Genomic DNA, 20,699 nt, shown 5'->3' on the forward strand with positions numbered 1-20,699 from the left:
GGGTTTTTGGATTTTGGGTTGGGGTGTTTGGAATTCAAGCACTTGGTTCTGGGTTTGAATTTCTGTGTGGTGGGTGGCTGGGTGCTTTTGAATTTTTTGGATGTGAAGCACTGATTTTTTTGTGTATGTGTGTGTGTGAGTTTACGAAGGTAGGAGCTGTGCTGCCATGGGACCCAAGAAGACTGCTGCTGCAGAGGCCAGCGAGAGGAAGAAGGAGAAGGTGACGCTGGAAATGAAGCAGATCATCCGGAAGCACGATGGTGGAATGCGTGTGACAGACCTCGCCAGGGAGTACGGGAGGAATCCATCGACCATTGGGACTATCCTGAAGATGAGGGAGAAGATCCTTGCGACTGATGCAGCCAAGGGAGTCACCAGGATCGTGAAGAACCGCCCAGCTGTTCTGGAGGAGGTGGAGAAGTTGCTGCTCATCTGGTTAGAAGAGAAGCAGCGTGCAGGGGACACAGTGACTGAGGCCGTCATTTGTGAGAAGGCCAAGGCCTTGCACGCAGACCTCATCCGGGAACAGCCAGGAACCTCAGGTGAGCCAGAAGTCTTCAAGGCAAGCAGAGGTTGGTTTGACCGGTTCAAGGCAAGATCTGGAATCCACAGCGTGGTCAGGCATGGAGAGGCTGCCAGTTCTGATGTTCCTGCGGCTGAAGACTTTGCAGCGGAGTTCCTGGAGGTTGTGAAGACGGAGGGCTACGTTCCACAGCAAGTCTTCAACTGCGACGAGACCGGGCTGTTTTGGAAGAGGATGCCCAAAAGGACTTTCATCACTCAGGAGGAGGCCAAGTTGCCTGGCCACAAGCCCAAAGAACTGAGGGACATTTGCCAGAAGTGGAAAGATGTGCAGGCTTTTGCACAGCGGCACCACCCTGACAAGGACCTGACACGTGACCTTGTGAACACTTTTGATACGAGGGTCATGTCGTCTTTCAGGGAGGTGCTGAAAAGGCGGATGAAGCAGCAGACTATGGACAGGTTCTTCAGCAAGAAGCAAAGAGTGGAAGAGGAACCTTCTTCGAGTTGTCCCCCAGAGTCTTAGAAAATGTACTGTACACTTTGTTGATTTTTAAATGTTTTTCTGTCATGTTTAGAAACTTAATTTATTGTTCCTTCAGTTTTTGAAATGCTCTTTACAGTATGTGTGACTTTAAAGAGCAGTTAATAAACTCTTTTTGTACCAAATTTGGCTTTGTTTGGACTTTTTTTGACCATAGGAACGCATTAATTGATTTTCAATGCATTCCTATGGGATTTCGTGTTTCGCAAGACGAAAAATTCGCTAGACGAAAAAACTCACAGAACGAATTAATTTCGTCTTGCAAGGCACCACTGTACAAAGATTCTGGGTTGCTAATTGAAAACAAGCAGACACACATGATGTGGTCAGAACCTCCTATCTACTTAAGGCCCATTATAGTCCTGACTCCTGACTAATGGGGATTTCAGTGGAGAACAGATTGAAACGAGATGCTAATGTAGAATTTGGGTTAGGGTACAATTGCACAACTCTTTTCGAGCTCTCAAAACTGCAGAGAAGTTGACAATGAGACAGAGTTTACAGAAAATCCTAAGAGATGCTGTGCCATTTTTTTTAAAATGACCCTATACCAATACAATTCTGCACAATTTAATTTAGAGAGGTCTCACCATTTATGCAATTTTAAGATTGTGTTGGGACGCAGGTGGCGCTGTGGGTTAAAGCCTCAGCGCCTAGGACTTGCCGATCGAAAGGTCGGCGGTTCGAATCCCTGCGGCGGGGTGCGCTCCCGCTGCTCGGTCCCAGCGCCTGCCAACCTAGCAGTTCGAAAGCACCTCCGGGTGCAAGTAGATAAATAGGGACCGCTTACCAGCGGGAAGGTAAACGGCGTTTCCGTGTGCGACTCTGGCTCGCCAGAGCAGCGATGTCACCCTGGCCACGTGACCCGGAAGTGTCTCCGGACAGCGCTGGCCTCTTAAGTGAGATGGGCGCACAACCCCAGAGTCTGTCAAGACTGGCCCATACGGGCAGGGGTACCTTTACCTTTACCTTTACCTAAGATTGTGTTTAACTTATTCATGGGAAAAGGCCAAGCAATCTGACCACCAGGAATTCTTTTTGCCTCTTCACCTGCCTCTTCACCTGTTTAGTCCTTTATGAATTGTGAGAGTTCATCAAAAACTACTCAGAAAACTTTCAAACCTACTAGAATGTGATCTAAACCTCCCTTTAAATCCATCTCAGCCAAAAGATGGGAACTCACTCAAACTCACCAACAGATGGTACCTAACACCAAGGAAACTGGCACTGATATGCCCAGGAACCTCACCAAAATGTTGGAGAGGCTGCACTTCCACAGGCACATGCCTCCACATGTGGTGGGAATGCCCCAAAATACAACCCTTCTAGACATCAGTCCTACAAGAGATATGGAAAATAACTAAACAGGTATTTGAACCGGCCCTACTGAACATCTTCCAAGATAATAATGTCCACTCACATTATACAGAGCTTATAACCCACCTACTCTCAGCAGCCTGAAGCCTCATAGCCAGACACTGGAGAGACCTCTCAGGAGTAAACATGGACCACTGGTACCAAATGGGAAACAGCCTTACGAGAAAAGCTAACCAACAGACAAACTGACATGGGGACAAATAGAAGAGGACTCCTTCACCCCGGTATGGCTTCCCTTTATCTCATACACAGCCCAACAAGATGACAAGAAGAATACCACCAACAGCATACAAATCAGTCTGGCTTACTTGACCCAACAAGCCCCCCTGCCACTTCACAAATGCAAACAAACCTCACTGCAGACAACCACAGACAACCATCCACACCCTGGGCTCCCCCAATCCCTCTCACTACCAAGGAAATGTAATAAGCAAATAGAAGGAGAACCTACCCAGTTGACGCTGACACAAAACCCCACATGTACACTGTAAAAAAAATAGAAATTTCACCACCACCCCTCCTCTCCCCCCATCTTCTTCCTGGCCTTATACTGTACTCAACACTAATGTCTCATAACAAATGTAGCTGATCTGTAGAAAAGACTGTACAGCCTGAAAAAAGAGACAAGGCACTTTTGTAAACCAAGAAAATCTTTTTATAAAAAAAAATTTAAAAAAAGAAAACTTGTAAGCCCCTTCTCATCAGTACAAGATTTACAAACTTGTTTCTAAAAGCAAGTGATAGCAGAGACCTTACAGAGGCTGAGTTCTGTCCCACTGCCATATGGATGCATGGATATTATTATGGGATACATACAGCACTTATCTCTATGTGCTCTTCCAATTCTTTTCCACTCCACTCCCAGTCCTCAACAAAGTATTCTGAATTCTGTAACCAGAGATTTAACAAAAAGTAAATCACACTGGTGCCATGAAATGTGCGTAATTTGTTCCAAGCAGAGAAGTTTGTGTTTCCAAGGCCCATATACAGCAAAACCAATTATGCAACTATTTATTTGCTGATGAACTGAATGATGGCAGCTTCCTAGTCTTTAATTGACAATTCTTACACCCATGTCAGCACATCATCAAAATTGGAAAAAGAGAAACCAGTGGGAGGGAGACACATAATGACTGTCTCTAGTGGCCATTTACCACTTCCATATGAGCTAATAAAAAATATTATAGGAGTCAAGAGCCACAAAATGTCTTAAGCCATTCTTCAAGCACTAGTAAAAGATTAGAAAGGCAGACTCCAGCTGTGAAATGATAAAGTAATAATACACCAATAGGGGTGTGCAATGGGCTTTTGTGGGGAGGGAAACCCCGACTTCCATGATATACAGATACTGGAACTCAGAGACAGAAGGTTTGAAATTACAGATGGAAAAATAGAAACCACAGATGAGTCAGTGTGTTATTTGTAGTGCCATTCTCCAAGTGCAAGAAACCATGTGTGTGTCTTATATATCTACACACATAGAAGATCAGATGGTTCACTCTCTTAACCCTTGCCTACCATCTTCAATATTTTAAACAGGCATCTGGATGCTTAAATCCTTTTCAGGGCTAGATTCACCAGAACTGAGCCATTCACCTTGGGTAGGGGGAGGGAAAGGTCCATTGCCACTCTCTTCCCACATTCTTGGATTTCTCTGCTACATCCGCTCCATTCAAGAGTCTAAAGTTCATGGGGGAATTCAGTTACAGAACCGTCAGAGGCTGGAACGTGGCAGCCACAACCAATGACACTCAAGGTCTCTTCTGAGTCATGGTAACTGCCTTCTGAAGTTGCTCTCTTGGCACGAGATGAAGAGTATCCAGGGCGTGAATCAGCTGCTCCCGGGAATTGCCAATGAAAGTGTTGCTAAGGAAAGCTGGGAGCCCCCCAACGCCATCGCGCAGGGTATAGAGGGGGACACGGATGAGCCCCATCACCTGAAGCCACAGAGGAAGGAAATCAGGTCAAAAATGCCCTTCTGAACCCTTCCCTCCTCTCCTTCTCTTCTCCCCCAGGAGTGTGTGAGCTCAGCAAGAGGTCAGAATATCATATTTGGGCACACAATTTAGCTCCCTGAAGATTTCAACTTCCTTTAAATAACAACATCAGTTTCTAGCCCCCGTGGCATCCAAATATTTTGGGGCAAAACCTGGTCAAATCTCAGGAACCAAAGAAGGTGCTGAGTGATCAGAGATGAGGATTCAGCTCCCTGCAAAGCTCTTTCTTCCACTCCATGACTATTAAGGCCAGAATAAATTATGCAAAACTGGGGGAAATAGATGAGAAAATTGTTCAAATTAAGAAAATCTGCATAATTCTTCTTAATTCACATAATTCAGGCAAGCTGCAGAATTCAGCTGATTCTGGGGGGAAACTGGCATTATCTTGGCCCAGAAGTTCATAATACGTAATGCAGGATACATACACCAGCCCAGTGTGTGGCAGTCCCCAAACCAGACAAGACCAGCCGCACCCTACCCTGTATTTCCCACACCTCTAAGCCGTGTTCTTTGGCCTGCGTGGCCCTGTCTTCTAGGGTCCGGAGCTCCTCCAGGGTAAGCTGCTTGGCGTAGAAGTGCGTCACCACTCGCCGTGGCCCCTTGGGCACATGGGAGCTCAAGTAGTGGTCCTCAGCCACGTGCAGGGAGGCAGCGCCAGGGCCCAACTCTTCATGCAGCTCCCTATTCAGACCCTCCTCCAGAGACGCATCCTGCGGGTCCACAAATCCACCGGGAAACCCCAGGCGCCCATCGAACCGCATCTGCATCTGCAAAGGGAACAGACAAAGCAGGGCTTTGGGTCTCTTAAAGCAGCAAGACTGGATACGACTTTGGATTTATGAAATGGTGGTTTGGATTTGGGACCCTGCCCTTATTATTTAATTACTGCATTTATAGCTCATCTTTCCTCCAAGGAGCTCAAGTTTGCATACATCATCCTCCACACCCTCATTTTGTCCTTATAACAACCCTGTGAGGTAGATTGTCTGGAACTGCCCTAAGATAGCTCTAAAACATACCCAGTTTCATCTGCCATTCAGTAACACTTAACCTTCACTTTTTTCAATTTCTGGGTCTCCTGTTTATCATCACCTGCAAATTTCTCCAGTACAGTTTCGCCTTTTGCAGAAGGCTTTCAACATCCCTGCTCACCGAAATTGTTGGAACTGGTCTTCTCCTGCCCTCTTATTTACTGGTGTGCTCCAGCGAAGGCCATTTGTTACAAAGGTGAATCAACTAGCTCCACACTCTTTGCCTTTCTCCTCCATTCCCAGTACATGGGACAGGTGCCTATTCCTGCACTGCAGGGGGTTGGACTAGATGATCCTCAGGGTCCCTATGATTCTATGTCTTGCCCCCCCCCCCTTTTGGCAAGGTTGCTTGCCCTTCCCTTTGACACAGAAGTGCTCTCGAGGGGCTGCTTTATGTCCTTGTTAGAAAAGGCTGAGAAAGGAAATTATTGGCAACTGTTAGTTTTTCCTGCTGATCTCACTTGCATCCCTAATGCAGCCCACAGGTTTACAGAGTTCAAGCACAACCAGGTTTCTTGTCACCAGACAATAACCATCGTTTTGTTGATGGCTCATCTGTCTTAAGATAACAGCCCACCTCCCCACCCACTTCAAACTCATCAAAATCAATCCCAGTGTTTATACCAGGAGTTCTGAGACAGCACTGTTTAATTTCTAAAATACATGCCTCAAAATCACACCTTCTGGCACATAACTTTTGCCCCCTAAAGCTTACCGGTAATTATCACTAAGTTGCTAAACTTGGGGGGGGGGGGAGCTATCAAAAAGAAGGCTAGGCTAGGATAATCATTTCCCCTGCCAGGTCACTATTCTTAGTGGTGTGGTTTTTTTAACAGATGAGCATTCAGTCCTGTGGGACCATCAGGCCTGGAAGCCAAGGTCCAGGGCCCCAGCTCAGCCCAAGAAGCGGGCGGGCCCTCAAAAGCAACACGACTGGCTTACCACAGGTTTAAGTTAAATAATACACGCTGCCTTCTAAGAAGCAGGGACGGAAGACCGTTAAGTCCGGAATCTAAAATTATCTAAGTGCAGCACACCTGCCTCAAACTGCAGCCTCAATAAATATTGCTTGCAGCCATAAGCCATTGTAAACCAGAACTATGGCCACGCTAAAGTCTAACAAATCTGTCGTGGCACAATAAATGCGTTAGTCTTCAAGCCTCTTCGTCGCTTCTTGCTGCAACAGATTTACAACGCTGTTCCTCTGAAAAATAGGCCTATCACCCGCTGGAAGCATTCACGATTTAATTTCTATCCCGCCCTCCCCTCCAAAGCAGCCCGTGAACGAAAGGCAACATCCAGGAACACTTGGGTTTCCGTTCAAGGCAAGCAGCCCTGACATTAAAAACGGGTCGCGGGACTGCAGAGCTTTGAGCAAGCCAAGCGTGGTCCGCAAACGCCCATTTTTTTTAATTCGCGGGGGGGGGGGCTTACTCTTCCTGCTAACCGGCAGATCTCCACCTGTCGCCCCCCCCCCCAGCTCATTTCTCACCAGCGCTGCGAAACGCAGCGGGAACTTCCCGAAGAGGCGTCCGGGGCAAGGCGCGTACAGGAGGGCATGGCAAGCGTGCTGCCAGTCGGGCGGCGCCAGCTGCAGCGCTTCGGCCCTGCTCACAGCCCGGGACTCGCCCATCGCCCGAACTTAGAGCCCCTCGGCTTCCGATTCCCACCAGCTGCGCCGGAGAGGAAACGGCAGAATACAGATCAGAGGCACCGCGCCTCCAATCAGCGCGCACCGAACTTTCCTTGCGGCCAATCAGAGGCTCCGGAGGAGGAAACCGTGGAGGCGCGCGGGGTCTCCCCATTCATGCAGTTGGATGGCGGTGGCCGCGCGAGGGCGCCTGCTTGCCGCGCTCCTGCGAAACCTTGCGAGGCGACGCAGGAGCCCGTCGCCTTTCCTCTCCTCCTTAGGACGAGCCCCTCTGGTCTGCGCCCCCGCCTCATTGCTTTAAATGCGCAAAGCAAAAGTGCACGCTCAGGATCGCTTAAGGGCCGGGGCCGCACTCAAGCCAAGAAGCACTTTGTTGCGGCAGACCGAGGCCTGCGCCCTCCAAGCTCCTCTAGGAACCCCAGCAGTGTGGCTGGTAGACTGCGAGGTGACCCGCCAGAAAGCGGCCCGGGTGGCCTACTTAAAGAGAACCAGCCCTCTGCCTGGAGAAGTCCTCTGTTTGAAGGGTTATCCAGTCCCGAGCTTGAGGCGAGGGGGGTTAGGGGTTTGTTTTCGTTGTTTTTAGTTTTTTAATCTTGCGTTTTTATGTTGTGCACCACCTTTAGATATACGGATGAAGGGTGGTATACAAATTTAATAAATAATAATATTGATGGAAATCAGTGAAAGACACATTGAACAGGTACACAGGGCAGTCTCTCCCCCCACATTGCAACATCTTGTATTTCTATTTAAATTTTATCACTGCTTTTTAAAAATTTGCATCTATATAGTAGCTGATACAAATTTTATGTAAATCTGTCTTATGCCCCTTTATTTGGTGATGTGCCAATAGCTGCTGTATCTGGACTGCTGCCCTGCCCTCCAGGCCACCCTGCAGTTAAGAGTGGCTGGGGAAACCCAGCCAGATGGGCAGGATATACAGTAGTACCTCGGGTTACATACGCTTCAGGTTACAGATGCTGCTAACCCAGAAATAGTACCTTGGGTTAAGAACTTTGCTTCAGGATGAGAACAGAAATCGTGCTCCGGCGGCAGCGGGAGGCCCCATTAGCGAAAGTGGTGCTTCAGGTTAAGAACAGTTTCATGTTAAGAATGGACCTCCGGAACGAATTAAGTTCTTAACCCGAGGTACCACTGTAAATAATAAATCATTTTATTATTATTAAGGCTGCCATTTTCTAACTTGAGCTCGTTGGCCCCTTATAAGGGAGTTCTCAATGAGATCAGAAGTGATGGATGAGCTTCCCTGGAGGACTGCTTGCCTAACACTACATTCTTCAGGGATTTAAGGTACTGGGTGTGACCCATTCTCCATTCACACAGAGCAATGGCATGGTCCAGTGGTCCTGGGCAGGATCCCGCATGGATTGAGCATGTGCCTAGATCTCCCAGGATCCTCTGCAACATTCAGAGGTTGCTGAGCAGTGGACCCGTCCACATGGAGAGGGGCTCCCTGAAGCTGCTGTTTGGAAACCACAGCTTCAAAATCAGAAGAGTTGCACATTCTGCAGAATTAAATGGCAGTTAGCCTACAGTCAAACCACTACAGTCTGTAAATGAGGGTCATACTTTCAAGTACTTCCCTCCATAATTCCCTGTGTACTGTGCAAAAACTTAGCACATTAGAAAAAGATTGCCTCTCCATGATGGCTACAAGGTCTGGTTGGCTAATGGAGGAACCAAGACTGTTGGCCTATACAGAAGTCCTCCCAATTAGTTTAGGTGGATTTGGGGAGGGGGTGTCCTCTCCCTCTTCTCTAATATGAGGCTGTACCTGGATTCAAACTCCAGACACAAGGAAAGTCTTCCTTTGAAGCCCCTATGCTCCTAGCATCTTTGAGTGGGCTTTCAAGTTGGGGGGAGCTACAAATGCCCTATGATACACGTCACTGCTCACTGGAAACCCTCCCTCTCCCGGCATGCAAAAGGTAAATTGATCTTTCGCCTTCCTTCCCCCTGCTTCCCAATCTTGTCCCTTTTAGCCACTAGAGGTACCTCTCACTCGCTCTGCTGCATGTTCTGGCCAGTTGGGGTGCTTTGTCCAGTCTTTTCCTCTATGGGTCCTGGAACCCAGAAGGGCAGTGTGTGCACTCTCTGCAGGCCTTCTGCCAAAGGGGCTGTGTGGGGTTGGTGTTGCATTGTTTCAACCCCCCCCCCCCCGAAGTGTACCACGACTGCACCACGCCAAATGAGGGAAGATGTCAGACACTGACATTGCTAACCCAGAAGTGGCATAGCAATAACCAACAGATAAAAAGTGTTACCCTAAAATGTGATTTCTCCCACTTCCACTGGAAATTGAAAGGTTGGTGTCTCTCAGAAAAGAGGGGGCAACCCTAGACTAAGTTGTGCAGAACCACGTAAGTAACTGAAATACAGAGGACAGGAGATGGGCTGAATATCTAGGCTAAACGCAGAGGAGCTGTGGGCCTCCTCCATGCTCCCTCTCTATGCAAGCTTCACTGAAAGGACACACAAGCCATACCAGCACACGCACCCCTCTGGTTCCATAAACTTTTATTTCCAAACCCCTTGTAGGGACCTTACACCTGCAAGCAAAGACACAGATCCTTCAAGGGCTGGACAGTGAGTGGCCTGGCGAAAGCCCTTGCTAGGAGGCCGAGTCAGAGGCCTCTGAGCTGTCCTTGACATCTGTGCTCTCTGTGGCCTCGCTGACCTCGCTGACATCTTTGCTGTCGCAGCTGTCTTCAGCCCCAAGCCCGGTGCCCATCACGGTCCCAGAGCATTTCTCATCCCGGCAGCATTCGCCAACGTGGTTGACCTTGTGGTCCCCACTCTTGTTCTCAATGGAGCCCAGGACAGAGTGCTTGCTCTTCTCTTTCAAGTCCACCTGCCTCCGCAGCTGTGAGGGAAGAGGTGCTCGTTTTAGCTGGAATGTGTGCGTGTTGGGAAGATAAGCAGTTTTCATCCACAAAACCCTTGGCTGAATTACAAAGGTCTTGCACATTCTTTCCAGGAGACAGCCCAGGCATGTCAGACACCGCCCCACCTTCCAAAAAAAGGAGCCTCAAAATCTGCAAAGCAGCTATGGGAGGAAATGTTGCTTGCCGCTGTTCACATTTCTCACATCCTGCCAAGCACATCCAGAAAACTCCCGTGAGACCCTCGTCAACCCAAGTAGCATGAAACCTCATCAGCCCAACATGCGAGTATGTATGTATACAGTTCTTGATACTGAACTCCTCCACCCTTTCCGTCTGGCTACATGAGCACCCCAGCACAGGGGAGAGGGAGGCACACAGCCTCCAAAGAACCTGAAAGATACAAACAATAACCTGGCAAAATGGAGGGGAACTGCAAGCAGAGGTTAGCTTTGCTGCAGTTTTCCACTTGTCTGTCTCAGTATATCTGGGTGAGAACTCTTGCGTAGGTGTACATCAGCAGAGGAGGAACACACAGCGTCCCAAAATAGGTGTGGGCACACTTACTTTTTTTTAAAGGAATTAAACAAGTGTGTGGGACCAAGAGCTGTGTTGCTCATCACACAAATATACAAGCATCATCTTACCACACAATAATAACTGACAGCAGGCCCCACAGCAATGGAATATGCCAAGAGATTCAAAGCAAATGCTCCATTTTTCTAGATGCTAAATATGGTGCACAGTTTAAAAAACACATCTGTGCAACAGAAATGAAAAAGGAAGACCAGTGAAATTAATTAGTAAAAGATGTGCACGAAAATGGCCTCAATGGAGGAAGGGGAAAGACATGCCAGGTATGTCCCTTCATCCAAATGTCAAAATATGAGCATCTTGGATCAGCCAAACACAGCTGATTCACAGGATACCTGCATTCAAACCCATCTGATGTTATCATACTGTATGTTTATTGGGTGATTTCCCCTCACTCCCTACCCATCTTAAAAATAAAGAGCAGGGAGAAATTAAACTCTAGAGAGAAGTGTTTGATAACATTAAGGGGCCGATAGACAAAACAAAGTTACAGGGCATCAGACAGGGGAGGAGGAGCCTTGCCACCCTATTCCCTATTCTCCCTCTTCTTAACAGCCAAGGTTTTGCTTTACTCGCCATCTCACCCTCAGCTTTACAGGTTGAGAAGGTATGAAGAAAGGCAGCCGGAGGTTCCAACTTCCTCTTGTAGGCTGCCTTGTCTGTCTCCAGGTAGTTTGGAATTCAGCCATCAAGCAGCTTGCTTAGGTGGGTCACTTTTGATGCAATGGGTGTACAGCTAGGATACAGGCCGGGTCCCAACGTCCACACCAGTGGAAGAATCTGAGCTGCCTTTTAAGGGCAGTTAGTGGAGCAGCAGCCTTGGAGATGGAGTATCAAAGACTCGCACACTCCAGCACTGAGGGCACCAGCAGGGTCGTGCTCACCTCCTCCGCCATCTGTGTCAAGTCGCGCTTCATGGCATACGCATCTTCCCCATCGGCGTAGTATTTGGGCTCCACTTCACTGATCCTAGTGGGAAGAGCAAGCATGCTGGCCTCACTGGAAAAACCCCCACAGTCAAGTCCCAGAAGCCTGCCCCAAGCACGCTCACAGCTGGTCTTAATGCAGAAGAGGCAGGTGTGCAAGCTGGGAAGTCCCAGTTCCAATCTCCTCAGCCATGAATTCACTAGGCAGCTGGAGGCAGGGCACTAGTCTCTCAGCCTCAGACCCCCGACCTGTAATATAAGGATAACAATACTGGCCTACCTCACAAGGTTGTTGTAAATATTATCAAGAGAGTGCACATGAAGTGCTTTGAACACTTAAAAAAATAAAAAGCACCATATAGATTGGGCTCCCACCATCCCACGGCTGGCAACTGGCTGGAGATGAATGACAGACGAATCTAAGAATGCATTTCCTGTCCTCAGAATAAATGCTTAGGTGATAAGACTTTGAGAAGATTTGCAGGTTAGAATGGGGATGGAAAACCTTCATGGGATCATAAAAACACGCCCACCAGCCTTCAAAGATCCATGTATTTTCTAACCTGCTTTTCCTATCTAGCACTGGGATTTCCCCGGTGCCTTGGAAATTTGTTCAATTTCCCTAAAGGAGATTCAACTATTTTAATCAGATGTGTTTTTAAAGATCGTTCAACCCCATTTCCAGCAACCAAAGCTGTGCATTCAGGTTTACAGGGAGTAGTTGCATCTCGGAGACAGAGCACATTTTGCATATAACTTGCATCTCCAGGAAGGGCTGGGAAGCCTCCTGGCTGGAACCCTGGGAAGCCACAGCCACGGCGGAAACCAAGCAGGTGCAACTTAGGGCTCAGTGCCAAATGCACCCAAAAGGCCCTTCTCTACCTGGGGTCTCTCTCCAGGCTATACCTCTTCCCGAGTCACACCACTGTCCCTCTCCGGCTCTGCTTCACACTTGCAGCAAGCATTTTGGCCTGGCTGGGGCGTGTCCTTGAACTCTGACAACACCCCTCGGTTGCCTGCTTGGAGCAGGAGGAAGAATGTGAATGTGTGCAGAAACTAGCCGATGGTGCAAAGGTAACCTTTACATTTGTTGCTCCACCCACTTTGCCTCTGGCCCCTCTTATCATAGGCATGTGGCCCTTGGATGGATGTCCAGAAGAAAATGCAGGCTATTGGTTGAAAAAGGCTGACGTGGACAGACCTGAGATAGATGAACTATGGTCTGACTCTGCATGGTTTTCCTTTGCTCCTTCCACAAACACAGCTGAAGCTGAGAGGAGCAAACCTTGCGTTTCCCTCCTCTAGTTAACAGCAAGCTGAGCCTTTGGGGAACACAAGTCATCTCTGGTTGTCACTGGAGCCTTCAGGTTACTTGCTGGGTCCAACCTTCACACACCTGCCAGCGGAAGAGCTTCACAGAGCTCAGAAGAGAGCCTTGGCCACACCAGTCGGTGAGGCAAGCTCTGCTGAGACAGAATGACTTGCTCAAAGCTGCCCAGTGACCTCCGCAAACCACACACGGGTCAAACCGCCTTCTCACTCTGACCAAACATCCACTATGACCACTTGCCCGCTTGGTACTCACTGGAAATTGAGAGTGTTGGAGTAGAGGTGCAGCGCTGCTCGGTTACTGCAAAGCAAGAGAAGAAAAGTAGTTTTGGTAAACCAAGACAGCAGAGAACATGGGGCTAGACCTGGGACTGCAAGGAGGTCAATGAACCCTGCATGTCCCTCCCTCCCTCACCCTCAAGCAGGACAGTGTAACTGCGAACTGCATCTACCTCTGGGGTAGAGCCTGGGAAGGGATTCTGCGGAGAGTGATTTCACTTGGGCTCAAGAGAAGGCAGGAGTGGGGGCTTGGCAGGAAGCCAGTGCTCTAGGAATAAGGAATCCAAGGCAAGGAAGACCAAAACCACTGGGTGCTGCTTCTGACACGGGCGGCAAGAGGAAGCAGCACTGGCTTGACAACCACACATCTGTTCCACAGGAGGGCAGCTGCTTCCTCTGCGCATAACCATGAAGTGTTTGGAACAGTGGTGGTGGTAGGCATGTGGCAACCCTGCCCTTAGCATCATGCCCACAGTAACCATTGCGTAACAAGAAGAGCACATTATTTGGAAGCCGACATAAGTGGAGATGAACAGGGAGCAGGAGAGAGACTCACCTCTTGCGTACGTGCAGGGAGACATACTTGGCGTTGAAGTTCTCAATCATGGCCCGTGAAGCCTGGTCCATCAGCTTTTGGGCCAGGCCAAGGCGTCGGTGGGAACGCTTGACCGCCTAGGGAAGGACAAAAAGCCATCAGAAGGAAGAGGCATTCCATAAACTTTTCTACCTTAAGACACTCCTTCTCTCACACAAACAAAGCCACTTTCTGAACTTACAAGTTCTGGGATGCCCCACACTAATGTTATGCCAAAAATCTGTTTGGTGCAGTGGTACAAATTCCAGTGATGGACACAAGTGTCTGTAGATCACAGTGAACTGACAGTAAAGGAAGTTTTAACAAAATGGCAACCTGCTTCCTCACATGGCCACTATTTTGTCTGGCAAGGGGGGCACAACTGGCTCTTCTGGGCATTGACCTGAACAGAAGGAACCAAATAATTCTGTCCTCAAGCTTCTGCTTCCAGAATTACTGCTCAGGCTCTCACAAAACAATCCCTAGGCACTCAGCAGTTCTCACAACCCTCCTGCCCCTTGTATTTCATCATCCGTACAGCTTGAGTGCCTGAGGGGGGGGGGGTCCCTAACAAAAAGCTGAGTCCTGCTGAGAGGAGACACAGCCAGCCTTCCAAGCCACTGCTCTCTACTTGCCACATCTCAATTGTAAAACATGTCCAGGGGGCTGTAACAATAGAAACTGAAAGTATTACCAAAGATGTGATATGACCATGGGGAACATCATCAGGGTCTTCTTCCCTGGAGAAAAAAGAAACTGTGTGTGTCAGTTCAGCTCCAGTCTTGCACACCTCACAAATGTAACGAGCTAAGCATCAAGACCAACACTACTGCAACACTATTTTCTCCACAATGCCAGTCTCTTTATCACACAAACCAAACACCTGTAATATACAGTGGTGCCCCGCAAGACGAACGCCTCGCAAGATGGAAAACCCGCTAGACGAAAGGGTTTTCCGTTTTGGAGGCGCTTCACAAAACGAATTTCCCTATGGGCTTGCTTCGCAAGACGAAAATGTCTTGCGAGTTCCTGCGGGGTTTTTTCCTCCCCCCCCCCTTTTCCTAAGCCCTAAGCCGCTTATCAGCTGATCCGCTAAAAGCCGCTAAACCGCTAATAGCGCTAATCCGCTAAGCTGTCAATGGGCTTGCTTCACAAGACAAAAAAACCGCTATACGAAGAGCCTCACGGAACGGATTAATTTCGTCTTGCGAGGCACCACTGTAGTACCCTTCCTTCCTTCCTTCCCTTTTCAATTTTTACTAAAACAATAACAACACTCACCTCAGAATACAGGAAAGGAACCTGGCAGAAATATGCCTAACTCCTGCTCTCTTAGAAAATAAATGGCAGAAGCAGAAATATAGCTAAAGTGGAATGCAGAACCTCACGCTGGAGCTTTCGTTTTTCCCAGATTTCTTGCCAGAGTTTTCACAAGAGCACTTCCACCATTTCAGCCATTTCCTCAGCAAATCAACTGTGTGTCACCTTCAACTCCTTTGGTCTACTTACTGCACAAAGAATATAGTTTTGTGTCCTGCTATCAGGCAATTAAGTGTTTTCTTGCAGCTTCTTCCAGGCCTGATACCAAACATTTTTTAGGGTGGTGGCACTGTAAAGTCAACGTACAAGTATTTCCATAATATTTACGGCTATTTGACAAATTTGAAAATTAAGAATGTCAAGCCTTCACCAGTCAGCCTAGCTCAGACTGCCTTACTACAGTGGCCCAGCTTGGTTGGGCATCTACCAAGGCCCACAAGCCACCACTGATGACTGGTGTCCAGACAGCCCCCACCAGACTGCCCCCTCGGTGGAGCCATGTGCACATGCTCCAAAGGTACACATGGCTACAGGAAGCTTAGAATAAGGGAGGCAGAGGACAGAAGCAAAGCCTGAAGTCATTGCCATAGCCATGCTGTCTCATCCCTGTACACCAACTAGTTAGCCAAGGGAGGCACAAGGTTGCAGTGTGAACATGAGAAACCACCTGGCCTGCTTGCAGCTCACCAAACCAGTTGTTCCAGGCAGGCACCAGACAGAAGAAGCTCTGCAGCAGCTACCTGGCAGTGCCAAGACCAGCCATCTTGGCCAGAGCTGGGAGGGAGCCGGGAGCCCGGCCTAGCCTGCCTACTCCTGGCACACCCAGAAGCCCACTGGGAAGGAAGGAGCCAGCTGAATGGAATTAGGGAGCATGAGGGGGTTTCCCTTGGGATGCCCACCCCCACCCCCACCTCTGCCCCATGCGAGTTAAAGGTTCTTCCCCAAGAGTCAATACAGTCACGGAGCCACACCAGAAAACTTAAGAAGGCAAGAGACAGCTTATTTCTTATTGAGCAATTGCAAAGAGTACTTTTCTAGCTAAGTACTTGACTCATCATAATATTCACTCCAATCAGGCTTGCTTTGCAGAAATAATAGTTGATAATATCAATCTGAACAATATGTATCTGCAGAAGTTCAAAGTAACTGAGCCAGTTATTAAATCATTTAAAATTAATGTCTGAATCAGATCTAAAGAGGATGAGAGAGAAGAAATACTACTAAAAGTTTAGGTTTAGTTCAGCATTAGGTTTAGGTCTCAGCTATACCAGTTTCAAAATAAAATTATACCACACACTTCAGGGAAACTTTAGCAAAAGTAGCTACTCCTGTCCAAACATCAAGAGCAGAAATATGCAAAAAGCTGAGCCACCTGCTTGCTGGTCCTATCAAATATCCTACATCAGTCTTAAATTTAAAAAGATACTGTAAAATCCATTCAAATCTGTTTTAGTTAACATGATATTTTACAGTGCTGTGTAGCTGGAGACTATTTCCTAAGATAAACTTAAAATAACTTTTATGTTTCCCTAGTAGGTGAAACAGAAGCCACGTGTCCAATGCCTGCATACATTTATGCATTCATTCATTCATTCATTCATTGCATTGATATCTATCCAATCTGACCTCAGCACAGCTGCTTGCCACAGGACCCCAGCCTGGCCTCAGAGAGACAAAAGATGTACAGTGATATATAACACTCTACAAAAGATGCTGAGTCTTCTGCTGCTGTGCTACTGCACAAGTCATCTGGCTTGTGGCAGCAGAAGACTCTGCTCTTTTGCTGAAGAGCTACAATGCAAGCCAGGTGACTCGCACCACAATGTGGCAGCAACAAAAAAATGCTGCTGTGCACCAGCCAGCCAGGTGGTGGAGGTATCAGTCGCCATCCTGGAGCCAAGGCATCTTCACCTGGGGGATCTTCAAGGTATCCACAAGAGTGGAATTTAGAGTGCTTCACCCTTATGCCACTGAATTCCCTCTTCCCCTAACTGCTGGGACTAGTCAGCAAAGGGGAAGAAGTGAGAGTCTGCACCAACAGCATTCAGGCATATACCCCTTAAAATGTGTTTTGCTAGCCTATGCTGGAGCCTCCTGTGAAGCTGCAGTGCAAGAGATACAGTGCAAATATACAGACAGAGGCATACCAAAGCCGTGCAAATAAATGATTCTACTCACATTTTAGCCAGCACGTAGCCCACAATCTTACCGTTCTCATCCTCAGCAATGTAGGAGAGCTGGGGGAGGGAAAGGAGGCAGTTAGAGCGACATAGTGGGCTCTCTTGGGGAAGAAGCAGCAGAGCCACCCACAGGTATGGCAGAAGGCAACAGTGCCCTGAGAGGAAACGTGGCTCTGGTCCAAGCAGGATCAAAGAGCAGCCTGTTCCACAGGCAAAGCCAAAGGAAAGACAGATTATCCCATCCATCTAGCTACCACAAAGCTTGAGCCCATCCCTAAATACCACTTAGCATTTATAGATCAGTGTTTTGGGTAATCAAAGCACTTCAAATATATTATTTAGCTGGTTGGGGAGGGCATAGAATTTTATCTTATTCTTTACAACAACTCTGTCAGACAAGTCAGCATTTTTATAATTCCCATATGGGAGCGAGTGTGGCTGCTGAGACAGAAAGTTGCCGCTTTAACAGGCTGAAATGTTGAGAATATGTATGTCAGTCCCCAAAGCGGCAGGCACAGGGCTTAGTCCTTTCATCACTACCTCCATGTTGTCCTTCTCCTTGCCACCTGTAACAGGCATATGCTGGAGAAGGAAAGTGGCAGGTGGCAGGATGGAAATACAGTTGACTCGCAATTTATGCACATTTAATTTGCATGAATTCAGCTTAAAAAAATTAAAGGGAGTGGGTGTTGAATACTGACAATCCCACCAACTATTGCACTCACCTTGAGATAGTGTTTGAAGTGTGGGTTTGGTCTATGCACAATTTCATCTTTACGTGCTATCCCCAGAAAGTAACCGCCACCTAAGCTAAGAGTTGACTTTATGTGGGAAGAGAACAGCCAAGAACAACCACTGCAGCCCCAGGGACACCATCTGGGGAGCAACTTGGGCAGGCCACCCGATGTGTTTATGGCGGGCTTGAAGTACAGACCTCCCTACCTGCAATGCCAATGCTAATCAAGTGTTGATTAGCTCACTCAGCCACAGCCACAGGTCCATTACAAAACCACCAACGGCAACCAAAAGATCCTGAGGAGTCAACAAAATCTCAAGTGTTGCTAATTAAAGCTGGGAGAGGCTAGTAAAACTTGCCCTGTCACTTATGAGGCACCATGCCTGTCTCCCAGAAGCTAGAGGTCTAGCTCCCAGACAAACGCTGTGGGAGGGCAGCAGGAGATCCAGGAGATCTTGGGTCAGAAGGAGTTTTTCAGAGGGGTCACCTTAGCACCACAGTTGCCAATAGAAAGGGGCGGGAGAGAGAGGGTGGCAGGTGGAGAGAGGGGTGGTGGTAAAGGGAGTAGCAGATTTGCAGTCAAGGTCTTTTTGAAGGATTGAGGTTACCCATTATTCTACAAAACCTTCAAGTCACTAGTATGTAGACAGAGTCACCTGGGGCCAGGAGAGTCCATGATAGAAGTAATATTTCATTTGATAGTTCTCTGGCAAGCAAAGGAGGTTGCAGTGTTGCATGTTCATCAGGTCCTCGGGCTGGTGGAGAAAAAAGGAAGAAAAACTAAAACAGAGCAGAGACAGATGCACCCAGTAAAACAGCTCCTCCTCTCCCCAGTAGGACTGACATTTGCTGTGTGTAATAGCAAAATAGAACCTCCTTATTCAGAGACACTGTATCTTGAAATAAGAGATACGAATCTGGAAAACTAACAAAGTAGGACATGACAGCTATTCTCTCCAGTACCTCACGCTCAGCAGCACCTGGCTGTTCACCTACTGGAAACAAGTCTGCCAGATTTAATAAGGGCTGTTTTGCCAAATCAATCTGACTGGCAAACCTGACTACCGGTAGCCATTTCAGCAGCAATCTAACAGGGCAGTCTGGTGCAGTCTATCCTTCCCAATGCCAAAGGCTGGGCTAAGCTGATCTCATCTCGTTTCACAGAGCAAAGGGCCGTCGGGGGGGGGGGGTGGCGGCTGCCCCATCTCGTCCCCAGGTGCCCAGCAGGGCGCTGCTCCTGTCCCGGGAGGCTCCACCCGATCCCCGCGGCAAGGGCGGTTTTGCCTGGACAAAGCAGTTCACGCAAAGCCCGGCGCTGGCGAGGGACCCTCCCCGGGGATCCTGCGTGGAAAGGGGCTGGACTCGATGACCTCGGGGAACCCTTCCAGCTCATTCTAGGAAAGGCCTTTAGCCTCAGGCCCCGAAGCCCAAGCGCCGCCCACGCTCCCCCCCCCCGTCGGGCGACCCCGGGGCTCGAACCCTCGCGTTCCGGATGTTCATGGCGGCGGCGGCGGCGGCGACGCTCTTCCTTCAGCCCCGATGCGGCCGGAGCCCCGATCCCTCTAGAGCCGGAGCGCAGGCGGGTCCCCGAGCGGCGCCGGAAAGCACGCGTCCATCTCCGCCCCGCAGCCAATGCCTGGGAAGAGAAGAGGGGAAGCCGCTTAGCCAATCGCCGCGCACAGCTTTGCCCCGCGGTCCCGCCCAAGCCCTCCTCGGCACCCAATCAGACTGCGCCTAGAAAGTAGTCGCTCCGACCAATTACAATGCCGCTTCCTCCATCTTGCTTTGGACATGCGCGGAATCCTGCCTGTTTCGGTTCTTCCGCCCGCGACCAGTTAAGGGAGACGTGAGGGTAATCCCCGCCCCTCGAGGGCTTACGAACTGTCGGGGCGACGCCTTCCCGCTCGGAAGAACCCTAATTGATGGCCCGGTAAGTCAATCGTTTATCACGACGGAGTTGAGTGACACGTCGCGGGACCAATAAGCAACTAAGAGAAGGGAGGAACGACTGTTGAAATTTAGACAAACTCGGGCTTCTGGGGATTCGCTCTAAACTTTATAACCCGGTAAAAAAAATATTAAAAAATGATGGTAGTGTTTCGTAGAGGGAGGAGATAGTACTGTAGTGGAATAATAATAATAATAATAATAATAATAATAATAATAATAAATTATTTATACCCCGCCCATCTGGCTGGGTCCCCCCCCCCCCCCCGCCACTCTGGGCAGCTTCCAACAAAACACTAAAATACAACAACCTGTTAAACATTAAAAGCTTCCCTAAACAGAGAGTAAATGAGATTAATTCCCTGCGGGGAAACGCGCTGGTTTGTAGTCCGCATTTCACCCGCCTAGCCAGGAATTCTTGGGTCCAGCGACGCCTCTGCCTTTGGCAACCCCCCCCTCCGCCTCCCCTGCGATAGGGCGGCGGCAGTGGACGGGACTCAAGGCGGCTGGCAGATAAAACTTGTTGTTTAGTCGTGTTGTCCGCCTCTTCGTGGCCCCCTGGACCAGAGCACGCCAGGCACCCCTGTCTTCCACTGCCTCCCTCATGCTGGTAGCCTCGAGAACACTGTCCGGCCATCTCGTCCTCTGTCGCCCCCTTCTCCTTGTGCCCTCCATCTTTCCCAGCATCAGGGTCTTTTCCAGGGAGTCTTCTCTTCTCATGAGGTGGCCAAAGTACTGGAGCCTCAGCTTCACAATCTGTCCTTCCAGTGAGCACTCAGGGCTGAT

At 48.8% G+C, this 20,699-nt stretch overlaps 2 protein-coding genes across 3 annotated transcripts; both read right to left on the reverse strand.

Annotated features, from left to right (window-relative positions):
- Positions 1-3,075: 3,075 nt before the first annotated feature.
- Positions 3,076-7,149, reverse strand: NUDT16 (nudix hydrolase 16). 2 transcript variants are annotated; one of them, XM_079958935.1, is made up of 3 exons: positions 6,967-7,149; positions 4,938-5,210; positions 3,076-4,380 (listed from the first exon to the last, which is right to left on the reverse strand). In XM_079958935.1, exons 1-3 carry the CDS (start codon positions 7,105-7,107, stop codon positions 4,195-4,197), a joined length of 600 nt encoding a protein of 199 aa, XP_079815061.1. In that variant the 5' UTR covers positions 7,108-7,149; the 3' UTR covers positions 3,076-4,194. The 2 variants fall into 2 exon arrangements, with proteins under 2 accessions (XP_079815061.1, XP_079815062.1); XM_079958936.1 differs by having other exon boundaries at positions 4,922-5,210.
- A 2,497-nt stretch (positions 7,150-9,646) lies between these two features.
- On the reverse strand, positions 9,647-19,609 carry NAA10 (N-alpha-acetyltransferase 10, NatA catalytic subunit). Its single transcript, XM_079958834.1, has 8 exons — positions 19,446-19,609; positions 18,623-18,721; positions 17,229-17,287; positions 14,425-14,470; positions 13,713-13,828; positions 13,134-13,178; positions 11,507-11,591; positions 9,647-10,009 (listed from the first exon to the last, which is right to left on the reverse strand). The coding sequence occupies exons 1-8, from the start codon at positions 19,464-19,466 to the stop codon at positions 9,758-9,760; spliced, it is 723 nt and encodes a 240-aa protein (XP_079814960.1). The 5' UTR covers positions 19,467-19,609; the 3' UTR covers positions 9,647-9,757.
- Between the last annotated feature and the right edge of the window lie 1,090 nt (positions 19,610-20,699).

Source organism: Podarcis cretensis (assembly GCF_951804945.1).
Source record: "Podarcis cretensis genome assembly, chromosome: 17".
In the NCBI taxonomy this organism is placed as follows: domain Eukaryota; kingdom Metazoa; phylum Chordata; class Lepidosauria; order Squamata; family Lacertidae; genus Podarcis; species Podarcis cretensis.

Excerpts from the sequence above, each read along its gene's own strand:
- NUDT16 (XM_079958935.1), bottom strand. The coding sequence starts at position 7,107 with ATGGGCGAGTCCCGGGCTGTGAGCAGGGCCGAAGCGCTGCAGCTGGCG. Across the intron at positions 5,211-6,966 it reads CGCTGCGTTTCGCAGCGCTG|ATGCAGATGCGGTTCGATGG; the intron begins GTGAGAAATGAG and ends TTCCCTTTGCAG. Across the intron at positions 4,381-4,937 it reads CCAAAGAACACGGCTTAGAG|GTGATGGGGCTCATCCGTGT; the intron begins GTGTGGGAAATA and ends CTGTGGCTTCAG.
- NAA10 (XM_079958834.1), bottom strand. The coding sequence starts at position 19,466 with ATGAACATCCGGAACGCGAGG. Across the intron at positions 13,179-13,712 it reads TCCCTGCACGTACGCAAGAG|TAACCGAGCAGCGCTGCACC; the intron begins GTGAGTCTCTCT and ends CTTGCTTTGCAG. Across the intron at positions 11,592-13,133 it reads TCCAACACTCTCAATTTCCA|GATCAGTGAAGTGGAGCCCA; the intron begins GTGAGTACCAAG and ends TCTTCCCACTAG.